Below are 13567 nucleotides of genomic sequence, written 5' to 3' on the forward strand. Positions count from 1 at the left end.
ATTCATAATGCCTCTTTCTCTTTTTTTGATTGGTTTACTGCACCATTTTGGGAAACAGGTCACATGAATTTCTATAATAAGGATCCATAAAAAAAATTAAAAGCTGTAAAAAAAGGCGTCTCTTGGCATGTTACAAATAAAAGTGTAAAAATAGGCATTTTTACAGCTATTTTTTATTTTTTTTATTATTTAGAGTGAAAGGATTTTACTTAAATTGTGTATGCTATGTCTTTACTACCTAAACTTGCCACTAAACTAGCAAATATTCCATTTCTATAATTATTATTTTAAAAAAAAGATGTCAAAATATATGGCTATAATATGACACCGTAGCATATTTTGAGCCATATAGGGGGATCCAGGGGGACATCCCTTCGGCATGTTTGGTGTATGTTCTTGTAATGGGTTTCATGTCTTTTGTCGCAACACTGACAATCCACACTTGGGCCTTTGCTGCCATTGTCGCAGATTAATTAACTTTTTTAATGTATTTTGGTATGAAATAAATTAAGCACAATGTGAAATAGGACAACTGTGCATATAAGACTCCAAATTAAAAGAGAAAATCATTGTTTGCATGTCATGTTATAGAAATTGTTAAAACGAATTGAACAATTTTAGGTTATAAGTTATGAATAAAATATCATAATTTTCCACTTTCATTTTTTTATTGCTCAAACAAATCGCCATTTTTCTTACGTACACATGCCCAGGATTTTTACCCCCTCCCTCCCTCTTACGTACGCTTTGTACGTAAGTGAAAATGGCGAAAATTGTGGACGGCCCCTTACTAGCCCAGCCCCAAACCATTTTTTTGTGGTCTATGAGTTAGCAAAGATAGCCAATCAGTTGAACTGGCTGGCAGTAAACTCGACAAATTCAGTTCATGTGTGAATTTCAATTATGTCATGTAGTCAAAAGTGACAGCACTTCAGGAAAAAATAAATTGTGAATTTGAGCTTGAGAATTGAAAGAATATGATGACAACCCCATGTGTGTGACTGATGACTCCCAGTCAAATCTGCAATTCTGTGATTTCTGGTCACAGCTGATCACTATTGGCAAGCTATAATAATTCCAGGATATATTTAATTTTGATTCTAGCTGGCTATTTTAGTCATCAACTGTTGACATAGGAAAATACTCTACATGTATGCAGCTTTGGTTGAAATAACTGAGGGGCCCGTTGCAACCTTATATGACCATATGAAGGAACAATGTGATTTTTTTTTAATTCTAGAAATTATAGCATGACTCAAATTTCACCATCTGACATAGATAAAACTTTCATGTCATGTTAGTATGATGAGGTACTTCATCAGTACAGTAGTAGCATACTTTTGTCTTTCAGATTCTTGCTAATAAAACAAATATATGGTACCATTTAGGAAATTGTCTAAATTAGGTCTAGGGCCTATACAATTGTTTGATAAAATTTATAACCCCCGCCACTAGGACCCAATATAATTCCATTACTAGGCCCACTATAATTTACTTTTAAATAGCTTTTTATTTATTTCTGAAGGATACCTCTTGTATAATTTTTGCATGTTTGTTTAATCTCCCTAAGTTTAAAGGGGATTGCGATATTACTATTACATATAATATTGCATTGGTATGTATTGCTTGTGTGTATGGATCATATGTGGGTGTTTGTTCCATTTTGGTTTGATGTTTCTTATGAAAAAGTATGCCTGAAAAATATGTTTTATTTCCCGGCATTCCGGCAATAAATTTCCCTCCAACTTGGTAGGATTGCACACCTTTGAACTTATGTACTTCTTTATCCAGAAAAGCAAAATTTCCCTCCAAATGACCAAGTTTCCTGGCAAGGAGATTGCCCAATTGCAAATTTTTTCTAGGCCTGATGAAAAAGATTAAAAATTGATTGTCATGAACAGTTGCGTACAGGTCTGGAAAAATACTAATTTTTAGGATTTTCCTTTTAATGGAGGTTTTTGGTATAAGAGTGAAATTTTCACCCCATAGCCAGCGCTTTGGCGAGTTTATAGATTTTTGAATTCTTTGGAAAACTCTGAATAGGATGGCAGAATTTTGGAACCAAACTGCACTGATGATTAAATTGATTCCAGTCAGAGGGACTACAGGCGCTATCCGACCTAAGATTAAACCTTGTGTCATGGTCAAGCCTTACATTAAGCATGTCAAGACCAGGAGCCAAAAAGCGGCTCCTGGTCCTTGGGATTTTTGCAAACCCAGGAGCAATTTCAAGAAATGAAGAAATTAATTAGTTTTACAGGTTTTATCCATTCCAGCATTATTTATACATTATGTGTATGTATACCAAAGTGTAAATAAAATTAAACCAACCAATTAAAAAAAAAATTTTAAAAAAATAATTTTTTATAATTTTTACATGGTAGACCAAGCTTAAATCATACAAAATCGAAGAAAAAACATCCATATAATTTGTAATAAACCTGGCAACCCAGTGACCCACTCTTTTCATGAACTGAACCAGATAGGAAAATTGCGTTAAAAAAGTGCAATAACTTCAATGAACAAGTGTTTTGGGACTGGGACTCAAGAAGGTCAAAGTGGCAAGGTAAATTTAAATTGCACCTGGACTAGTATTAATACTTTACTTGCTGAGGGCTTTAAGGGCATTTTAGTTGCTTGTAAGATTAATTAAACTGCTAGGCCTATTCTTTTTTTCTTTTTTTAAAAGCAATATAGTGGTTTGTCATGTATGTTGACCTGCCAACTGAGCACAAAAACAGTCAATTATAGTTTATACTGGTCAATTTAAGCTTTTATACCAGGAGCCAAACACTTGTTTTTTGTGGCTCCTGGTCTATGCATTTTCAACTTGAACCAGGAGCCAAAAGGTTAGAACCACTGGGTAAAAATCGCCCGGCGCCTGTCTAATGTAAGGCTTGGTCATGGTCAATTTTTTCTGATTTGTTTTTGCACATTCATATAATTTTTACCTTTGCAGATTTGCAACTTTTGTACTAAACATTTAGTTCACATTAATCATTCTGGCTAAATAATGGGTGCTGTATGCCATGGCGACAGCACAAAAATATTGTTTTCAAGTAAAATCAATTGGTAAAAAGTAGGAAAATTACACACATAAGATTCAGAGTAAAGGATCATAAATCTTTGTTTGCTTGTCAATATGCCCATGTACAGACAACATTTAAAATAGTGCATCATGAGTCAATATGACAGCTGTATTTCAATGATAAATTTCTGTCAGAATACAAGTCCTTCAAATGAAAACAAATGACACAGATTGCAAATGTGCTGTGCATATGCCTGCATATAAAATGTAGACACATTACACACACTGGCATGGCATAAGGTACTACATTATACTGCTCTTGGATGTAACTTACAAGCAGGCAGCTTGCACTGTACGTGTAGAACATGCACAATACTGAGTCATCAGATTCAGGAGTCTACATGAAAATTTACAGCTTTTAATAGCATAGACAAGATAGATGGTACAAATTGATAGGACTGTAGTCTGTAGAGGAAACCGTCATTTTCCTGTTATACCTGTCTACAAGACAACACATACATGTACAGTGTGAAAGATTAATTTGAATTGAGTGTAAATTGCCCTCATCAAATGAATGTACATTTAGGTCATATCAATTTATATCTACTCCTGTCAAGTTTGATGTACAGAAAAATTGGGCCCTAAAGGTTGATCACTAACACACTAACGGGAATTAGGTTTGGTTGACACTTGACAATAACAAACACAATTCCTAAAACAAGCTCAAAGTACGACCAGAATGAGCTGAAAATTGAAAGAATACGGTACACTGTTTGAATGTTGCATCACTTGATTCATAAATAATAAAATAACAATAATTATCATCACTATAGTTCAGCTTGTTTTGGTCATACTTTTGAGTGTCCTTTTTTGTTAGCCAATCCTAATTCCCATTCAAACTGGAAGATTAAAAGAAGGGCAATTATTTTTCCAATTCAAGACACTCTGTGCTTGTTCATTGTACAAAAATGTATTAAATTAGTAATCACAATTAAAAGTTCAAATTCATTGTAACTGTTAAGCCCCAAATCCAACACAACTGACTATGGTACCAGTACGATGGGTTTAGACATTAAAGGATATAGGATGGGTTGAAAATAAGCTTGGTGAATCTTGTTAAAATAGCGATTTTTTTAAATCAATTATTTTCGATAATGAACATTGCGTGACTGTAATAGGCTGATGAGCACCATTTGTTGCATAGAATCCTGTGCTATTATACATTGCTGAGCATTTTTTAAGTGGAAAAAGGTGTGTTTAACAGTTGTTTCACTTATTATTCTGGTTTTAGTTTCAGTCTCCAAGATGCAACTGTTTTACAAACAATCAGTTGAAAATATTGCTCTATTTGCTTAGAAAAACAACTGATTATTTTTGATAAAATAAAAATGTTGATACTACGATTACACTGTGTTTTTAAATAATCGAGTACCCAATAAATAAAATAATCAATTATTTTTTATTTTAATCAAAATATCGGCCAAGCCTACATTGAAAATATTGATGGTCACATGGTAGCATTTTAAAGCTCCCAGGCATCACCCTGATAACCTGGCCTAAGGACAAGGTCACCTCAGTAAAGTCAGAGAACACTGCACAGTAATTACATCCAGGCAAATTGAAATCATTTTCACCCTACATGTTATTTTTGTACTCTTCTTGAATACAAGCACAGATACAGTCTGTATTTACAATGGATGAATTATGTAATTAGAGGATAAACAATGGGGTTATTTATAAAGTTGAGCACTTTTTGTCACAGAAGATAGACAGGTCCAATAATGAGTATGGCAGTGGATGCACTGGTGCTAACTTAATCACATGAAAATTTGAAATGCTCAGTTACCTGAACCATATAGCTACATATTAATATCATCTCTATCAGTATCAGTAGTCATGGTAGTCAGTACCTTAAGTAACATTGGCATTTGGATTCAAGGCCCCTACAATTAGTTACTATTGATTGATTGATTGAGATTATATTGCTTGGAGCCCTGGATACAACATTATAATGATCTGGATATTACATGTGTACTGTAGTTAGGTGGGGTACCCACTACCTGTTTGTGAATCACAATCTTTTTTTCCCTTGTCAACATTTATAGGGACCTTACAGTTCAAAACAAGGTTTATTAAAGTCAATTACCAAAATGAAGCTGTCAAATGGTTTCAGGTGTTTAAAATATGTCATCATCAGCTGCCCATCTCAGCAACGTTTATTGATGTACAGGCAGTCAACAAAATTGGCTATTCCAGTTGAAATCCATACACCCCCTATACATGACCTTATTCTCCCTCCCACAGGGATTTCAAATCGAGTTACCCATTCAAGAACCGGTAACCCCGTTTGAAATTTGACTGTGTGGAAGATTAAGGATGGCTTCCATACGGGGTGTATGAATTTGGAATGCAGGAACAGCCTATATGGTCGCATGTCACAAATAGGTCACCCAAAAATGGAGCAGCCGTAACATGAAAACGCTTTCTTCACACTTCAAGTTAGGTTTATTCTAAAAGTATAATACCTATTGTAGAAAGTTTGGTGTCATTTCGTAGATAATTATGTTCTTTGTCAAATACAAAAAACCCCAAGTCAATTGGACAAGTACTTTGAGATTTATACCTCAATATGTACATGTAAGATGTGTCAATGGAGCAGCCGGTTCGGGAGAGCCCCATAGGGTTATACACAAAATTGTGAAAATATCGCAAACTTCAAACCTTTGTATCTTGAAAAGTACAACTAGCATGGACCTCAAATTGCACATATATCATCCTGGATTGTAGATCTACCTCATAGTACATCAACTGTAACAAAAGATGTAACCAATTAATTGCCTAATTAAATGCTAATTAAGACAGTTTTCCTATATGTTACTGTACAAAGTGTGCATACTATGCTCCGACATTTCTAAATGGACTATCTCTTGCCCGAGTCACCCTGCTTATTCAAAAGAACACATATTTTTAAGGAAATTTGATGAGGAATTCAATTATGCTATTAGTTTTAGTGCCAGAGATGGAGGAAAAAGTTTTGATTGTAAAATATCATAAAAATTGTGAAATTATTTTACAATTTTTGACCACCCTGTATGTTTAACGCATAAGGGATACTAAACTCTTTCTTCCTAATTTGTTTGAAGGACCCATGCAATGTCTTTCTGAATCCATATTTATTTTGAACTACATAGCTTTCAGAAAAGAAAAAATATGGGGTTCACCATGACAAGAAAGATGCTAATTTTGTTGTTGTTCCACCCTGTATATTTCTCACCCACCCTGTATTATGATGTTATGCTTTGTTGATTTGGCATCCTTGTAATATAAGCTTTCCAGAAATATATAATTATAATGGTCTAAAATGTATTCATTAAAAATTGTGTTGAATTGAATCAACATTGGTGATATTTTTCTCATTTAACATCATGTTACACAAAAGATGACCAATTCATGACATGCGACCATATGTTAAATCCAGTTCAAGGTGTATTTGAGGACAAAATTGTCTAACCTGTCATCAGCACTCAGCAGGCCAAAAAATATGCTGGTGAATATCTATAGCCAAAATAACAAATTCTCGATCATGAGAGGATGTACCTTTTGCGTCAGCGTATTTTTCATAGAATAACACGATCGCTACGACCTGCATGACCGAACCTTGACCTTACCTAGCAACGACGTGTGATTGGTCACTTCTCAAAAGCTGTGTTTGCGCCGGAAGCGCCGGTATTTGCGTAGTACGCTCGACGCAAATAACTGTGCGTACCCAAGTTGGCTCTCATGATCGAGAATTTAATATTTTGGCTATAGATCATTTGATGCACAGCACAGTGCACTTGTATAATTTATAAACCTACATGTTCAAGTTTTTTAATACCCATTCAGCACCCATTAATAGTTGATTCATTAGACTCAATCATGAAAGTTTTTTTACTTGATGTTCTTTTATGCTGCATTTAGTCATCTAAAATTTCAGTGTAAATTAGGTAGAATTATTACAAATCCTAGATCTACTAATTTATTGACATTGTTTTTTTTGTGTGTTTTTTTTATCACAGATTCTCTTGATGTGCATGTCTTCACCTAATAGAAACCATGGGAGATGACCAAGAATGGCTCAAACTATCCATTGATGACCAATGTACACACAAGGTAGGCTACTCAGTCAGGGTTGTGACTACATTGGTAGGCGTTGGACAGCAGTACCCCTACCCCACCACTAGCGGTTGCCAGCCGGCAATCAATCAAAATATGCTTCTTTCCGACTGGCACAAAATTGAGCAAATATTGTATGAGTATAATAAAAAATCTAGGTAAAAATCTGCTATTTTTTACGTCAAGTCGTCCACATGCATATAAAACTCCAATTTGCAGCGACATACACTGCCATCGTAACATTCACTTGATCAGTCACAGCAGCCATTGTTGTCGCAGAACATCAATAAAGAACTTTATCTAGAACTGTTTTGGACCTTTGCCATGAGAGATGAAGTGCCATTATCAAAAAGGGCTCTATGCTGGAGTGTTGACCGAGTTATTTTCAGTTTCATCAAGATTCCAATTTACATTGTATTTTCTATTTCTCCTCTCTGTAGGTATGGAAAGCCAGATTACATGGATATGAGGAGGCCACTAAACTGTTCAACAAGATATCGGATGAGAAAAGCTCAGAGTACACAAAATATGCGGGGTTATTGAAAAAGTTTGTGACGGACAGCAATGCAGTTGCTCAAGAGAAAGGCTTGGATGCTGTGCTGGCCTATCAGCAGAATGCAGCTCTTGCACCCAGGTATTTAGTGTTTACAATTATAATTTTTTCAGTTAGGCACAATGTTTTATTTTGTCCTATAGTGCTATCGGTGCCCCGATAGGTACCGATGGCTCTTTCTGTCGTACTCTGAACATCAGAAAATTGCTTTCGTTTTTAATTTAAATGAAAAACGATAATGCTATGCAAATGTTAATTATTATACTCAATACAATTTATTACATCACTAGGGTATGATAGAAAGAGTACCTATGCGGGCGCCGATAGTGCTATAGGACCGAATTTGATATGGTGTCTTAGTGACATCAACACTTAAATTTACACACCTGTGTCAAACACATTAGAATGTATTATGTAAATTGTGCGTATTAAAATTACTGGAAAATATGCACTTAAAACTTGTGGCTCCACAAAGCAAAAAGTACATGTACTTTAGGCTTTGTCTAACCTGTGCTTTAGTAAATGGGCCAGGCGATAAATTGACATGACAAATATACAATTTGGGTATCATTTCAATAATAAACACAACTGATATAATTATTACATAAGAATTTTTAGTTCTAGATTTTTTGAAATCTCTTTATTTTAGATAAAAATTTTATTTGATTATTTGATTATAGCAATATCTGTTTCCCTTTAATGTGGAACTTTTAAATCTTGTAATTTCAATTTTTCAAGTTTCAGGCCATAATACCATTGTACACTTTTTTCTCTCTATCTATTTTTAGAACCTGTGGAGAAGTGGGGGCAGGTGTTGTGAACAAATGTCTAAATTCATCCAGGACAAAGACGAAAGAAAAAGGCATTGAAATACTTATGGTTTACATAGAATTAGAGAAACAAGACGTAGTCATGGTAGGTATCAATGGAATGCAGTTACAACTTCCTCTAATTTGTATTCTGTTACCCCCACGACCTATTATTCAAAATCGCGCACCGTGATTTGTCGAAACGCGTCACGTGAAAGACCATTAATTAGCAATCAAGTGGCCAGGGCAACAAACTTAATGTTCTTCTCGCATCACAGCACACAGCAAAGCGCGATGCAGTATATTAGCGTTGTTACGCATTCTACGCAAAGCATTACGCTTTGGTTACGCTGCTCACAATACTCGCCTCACTTACGCTTTAGCTACGCCGCAGGCCCTCCACCTTGAGGTAAACAACTTGAAATATTTGGGCAAAAAATGTGATATTTTCTCTTTAAATCGCACAATTTTGTGGTAATAGAATAGAAATAAAGGGTGCAGCATTATCGTTTACATCAAATATTGTGTCCTCGGCAGTAAAAGCGTTTAAATAATGGGTTCGGCGCGCTCACCCATTATTTACGCTTTTACTGCCTCAGACACATTATTTATGTGTAAAGGATAATGCTGCACCCTTTGTTTCTTAATTATATCACAAGAATTGATTTCTATTTTCTGAGCCAGCCAGCCTCTTGGGATACCATTATGATGGAAGGAGGCTTTTAATCACCAAGGTTTGTTGCAAAATATATTTCACTACTAGTTTCAAAATTTGCTTGGAAGTGGTGATATTTGTTGGATGAACAATTTTCATTCAGGCCAGATAGGTTAATTTTGTTTTTAAAAAAAACACGATAAAGAACACTTCTGTAAAATGTTAACAGCTATTCCAAGGATGTTTTCTGAAATGGATAGCCTTACTAGCACCAGAATAAATTAAGCATGTTCTATTTTTAGCATTCTTACAATCTTACTACATACTAAATGTCAGAATTTATCTACATTACATTGACAGTGCTTTCACATTTTAGAGCAGATAGCAGATTAGCCATTTAAATTCTGAACCCACTTGTGTTGATTTGGTTGGATGTGCCCCATGTGTTGTCTGTCCACTCCCTGCTGAAGAGGAGGCCCTACTTTGTGTAGGTTTTGTATGATTCAGTACAGTTATGGCTAATTAGTGTGTTCAGGGATGCACATTTTCAGGCATCTGCCTGATTTCAGGCATTTTGCTTTGCTCTTCCCTGTAAAAAGTATAGTGAAAATAAAAATTTTCATTCAATGTTGAAGCAGTTTCAGACATTTCTGTCAGTTCTTGCTTCCATCCTTGATTGGGTATCAAATTCTTGAAAATATAATCTGAAGTGAAAATTCAGTGAAAGGAATACAAGCGTTCTAGAAATAATAGTATTTTAAAAGAAGAAAACATTATTTTGTTTGACAGGAAGAAGTACTGAAAGGATTGACAAACAAGCAACCCAAAATAGTCACAGCCTGCACCATGGTCATCAAACTAGCCGTCAGGGACTTTGGCAACAAAATTATAGCACTCAAACCTGTCGTCAAGTCATTACCAAAAATCCTAGAGCACAGTGATAAGAACGTGAGGGAGGAGGCCAAACAGTTGGCTGTGGAGATGTACAGGTGGATTGGAGCAGCCATAAAACCTAGTCTACAGAATATTAAGCCAGTACAGGTTAGATTCAGTCACTTGCCAATACATACTGGGTTAACTACATAGCCAGCTCAATGTTATGAGTAAAGAGACCAAAGTCACCTACACACTGTGTAGAGATGTGGAATTTTCAATGTTATGTGAGCTACCATTGCAGTTGAAACTACAGATTGTGTGTACTTTTTAGTCTAAAACCAAAATATCCTGATACCTGTTTAACTAACAAAAGTTGATAGCTGTAAATATAATACAGGTTCAGAAACTTTTCTGATTTCAGGAAATTTTGCTTGGATATTCCCTGTACAAAATATAGGGAAATACACATTTTCAGGAAATGTTAAGCAGTTTCAGGAAATTATGTCATCAGTGCTTGTTTTCATACCTGATAATACATTGTTGACTGTTGAGGATTGCAAACAAATCATGATATGAGTTACGTTGAAATAAATAAACTTCTTCCACTAGCAATATTAGTCCTGTAGCCTTTCAATGGATTCCAAACATAAATACTGATTGTTTATATTATGTGTTTGTTTCTTTTACTAGTTAAAAGAGTTAGAAGAGTTATTTGAGAAGCTGCCAGGCAAAGCACCCAAACAGGCTCGTTTCTTGAAGTCACAGCAAGATTTGAAAGCCAAGGCTGAGGCGCAGGATGATGACGAAGAAGAAGAGGAGGGTAAGATTTAGTTGTATGTCTGCAAGTAATATTGTTATGCAGGGTAGACCTCACCATACCTGACTACCTTACCATAAGAGACTTAAACCCCTACCCCAAAGATGGGACATTGCTGAATCGTGTCAGATTTAAGGACATACATAATCTATGCCAAGGTTGTCCATATATTTTTCCTGATTTCGGACACCAGTGATTGACAACCGCACAAAAGCTGTGGCGAAGAAAGTCCGCTGTAAATTGGCATCTTTTAAATAAACACTTGGCTGTGCTGTAACTTATGCATGGATTTGTGCTTTACCATGTGCATCTTACTGCCTTATTGCTGCCACAAAACAAAAAATGTGCGAGTAATGTTTGTGACATTAAATTTATTTTTTGGTACTAATTCATCCTCATGCAGGTGATGATGAGGCTGATGCAGGGCCAGCTGTGGATCCATTTGATCTCATAGAACCTGAAGATATCCTGTCGAAACTGCCCAAAGACTTTTATGAAAGTATGGTAAGTCAGGGAAAATGATCTCTTCCAGTGTTATCAACCTCCCATTTGGCAGCCAACTTTGGTACCCAATATTGGGCAACTTTTTTAACCTTGATTTTCTATGGGACAACACAACTAAATACAATATGGCTGCACACAGGATCCAGTCTTTGTTACTTTCAACGATATGATGAAATAAAAATTTCTGGCAGCCAAACAAGATCCTGCTTGCATCCTTAACCAGCAAAGAACACAAAGAAGGTTTGTGTAGTATTGAGTGTGTCCTTTGGCATTCTGCATTTTCTGCTTCACCAGTTCACAATCCCTATATGCTGGTCTTCATTTGCCTTCACAGGAAGCCAAGAAATGGCAGACTCGTAAGGAAGCTTTAGAGGCAGTGTTACCCCTGGCAACCAAACCTAAACTTGAGGCAGGGGATTATGCTGATCTTGTCCGAGCTCTGAAAAAGGTTAGTAAATATACTGGTCGCTCATCAGTGTTAACTGTTTACATTATTGGAACATATGTGACACGATCAAGGGAAATGAGTCGGATGTCGCTGACATTGATTTTGAGATATTGGCAAAGAAAGTGTTAAAATTCTTTTGTTTTATATTGTTTTCAGCGATTGATAAATTGATGTAACTTTGCAATGAAAATTCGTATCAACATGGGGTTTTCAGTTTCAGAAAGCTCTAAATGTCCTCTTTAGAAACGTATGTAGAACTCTTTTTAGACCAGGGTCGACATGTGACTCATTCCCCTTGATCATGTCACATATATGTGAAAATAAGGAAGACCTTTTGATTATGTAAAATGTTAAAAAAGCAATGAAAAATAAAGAGACCAAATCTTTTAGAGCTTCATAAGGAAGAGGCCAAATCTTTCAGAGCTTCATAAGGAAAGAGAAAATTGTCTACCTGGCTCTGAGAACAGATGAGGCAAAACGAAGAAAGTTGCTATTTAATTCTAGTGCATATGTTGCCAATGCATGTCACTCTGGTGACCGTGACTGACATTGGTCTTTCTTGTGTGAACATTATGATGTCGCTCGGAATGTTGAAAGTGTTATGAACATCACATACGTGTTTGACTTATATTTCAATCGTAATAAATAAATGACATACTCCACAAATTTATTCAAAATCTCATTACTAAAATTACTTACAATTGAGTGAAAATCAGAATGTTCAAATTACGTTGAGGGTGTCCTCCTCAGCAAACATATTTCTATAATATAATATACCTATAGTCCTACACCATAATATTGAACCCTTAAAAACTGTTAACATCATTTGTTTTTCTATTCTTTTTCATCCCATCAGACTATAGCCAAAGATACCAATGTAATGATAGTAGCGGTGGCCGGTAAATGCATGTGTGGGTTAGCCTTGGGACTCCGCAAAAAATTTGCACCATATGCAGTACAGGTTAGTGTACAGACTTGAAGAATTTTTTGTTCTTTTTTTTTACAATTCCGGAATTGGACGAATGGCATTTACTTAACGAAGCAAGGTATCAGCAGTAAATTTTGTATTCTTCTTTTTTTTAATTGGGGTGATACCCCTCTAACCCCTGCCCTAGCCTATTCCCAGGTTTTGAGCGTTTTTTCACAATTTCTACAGTAAAATTTTCGACAGGAAATTTAGACAAACCCCACTGGCGTGTCCTGGTTATTGAATCAGTAACTCAAAATTGTGCTCAAAACTTTTTCAATTAATAATACTTACGATTAAATGTCTGCTACTTGACATTGGGATATTCCAGTTGAATACATAACCCCCAATGAAATGACCTTAATCATCATCTTCATCTTCCAATACATGCAGAAGACCTCTGCTGGAGACAAAGACTGGTGCTGAGCTAAAAAGTATACACATTTCTTACCTTTTTCTTGCAGTGCATTTCAACTATTTTAGACAAATTTAAGGAGAAGAAATTGAACGTTGTAACAGTATTGCGAGAGGCCATTGATGCAATTTATCCCTCAGTAAGTATAAAAATTTGTTGATGTAGCTGCCAGAAATGGATCCAAAAATATAATCCTTTGAAGAGATAACATGTCAAAGTCAGTGTATTTGTATTTGTCAAACAAGACAAGTGTTCAACATTTGATCTACGAGTGTGCCAAGTGTTCCAAGCTTGGTCAAGAATGACCTAATTTACCAATAGTGACACCAACTAGATTATT

At 35.6% G+C, this 13567-nt stretch overlaps 1 protein-coding gene across 9 annotated transcripts in view; it reads left to right on the top strand.

Moving 5' to 3' along the window:
• The window catches only part of LOC140155645 (cytoskeleton-associated protein 5-like), a 67114-nt gene that overhangs the window by 4897 nt on the left and 48650 nt on the right, over positions 1 to 13567 (top strand). For all 9 annotated transcript variants that reach the window (XM_072178562.1, XM_072178564.1, XM_072178566.1 and 6 more), the window contains exons 2-10: positions 7087 to 7180; positions 7624 to 7817; positions 8525 to 8651; positions 9990 to 10241; positions 10767 to 10896; positions 11297 to 11397; positions 11732 to 11845; positions 12702 to 12806; positions 13277 to 13366. In XM_072178562.1, coding sequence (XP_072034663.1) covers positions 7124 to 7180; positions 7624 to 7817; positions 8525 to 8651; positions 9990 to 10241; positions 10767 to 10896; positions 11297 to 11397; positions 11732 to 11845; positions 12702 to 12806; positions 13277 to 13366 — 1170 coding nt within the window. In that variant the 5' untranslated portion in view covers positions 7087 to 7123. The remainder of the gene's footprint in view (positions 1 to 7086; positions 7181 to 7623; positions 7818 to 8524; positions 8652 to 9989; positions 10242 to 10766; positions 10897 to 11296; positions 11398 to 11731; positions 11846 to 12701; positions 12807 to 13276; positions 13367 to 13567) is intronic.

This window comes from Amphiura filiformis, chromosome 6 (assembly GCF_039555335.1).
Source record: "Amphiura filiformis chromosome 6, Afil_fr2py, whole genome shotgun sequence".
Taxonomy (NCBI): domain Eukaryota; kingdom Metazoa; phylum Echinodermata; class Ophiuroidea; order Amphilepidida; family Amphiuridae; genus Amphiura; species Amphiura filiformis.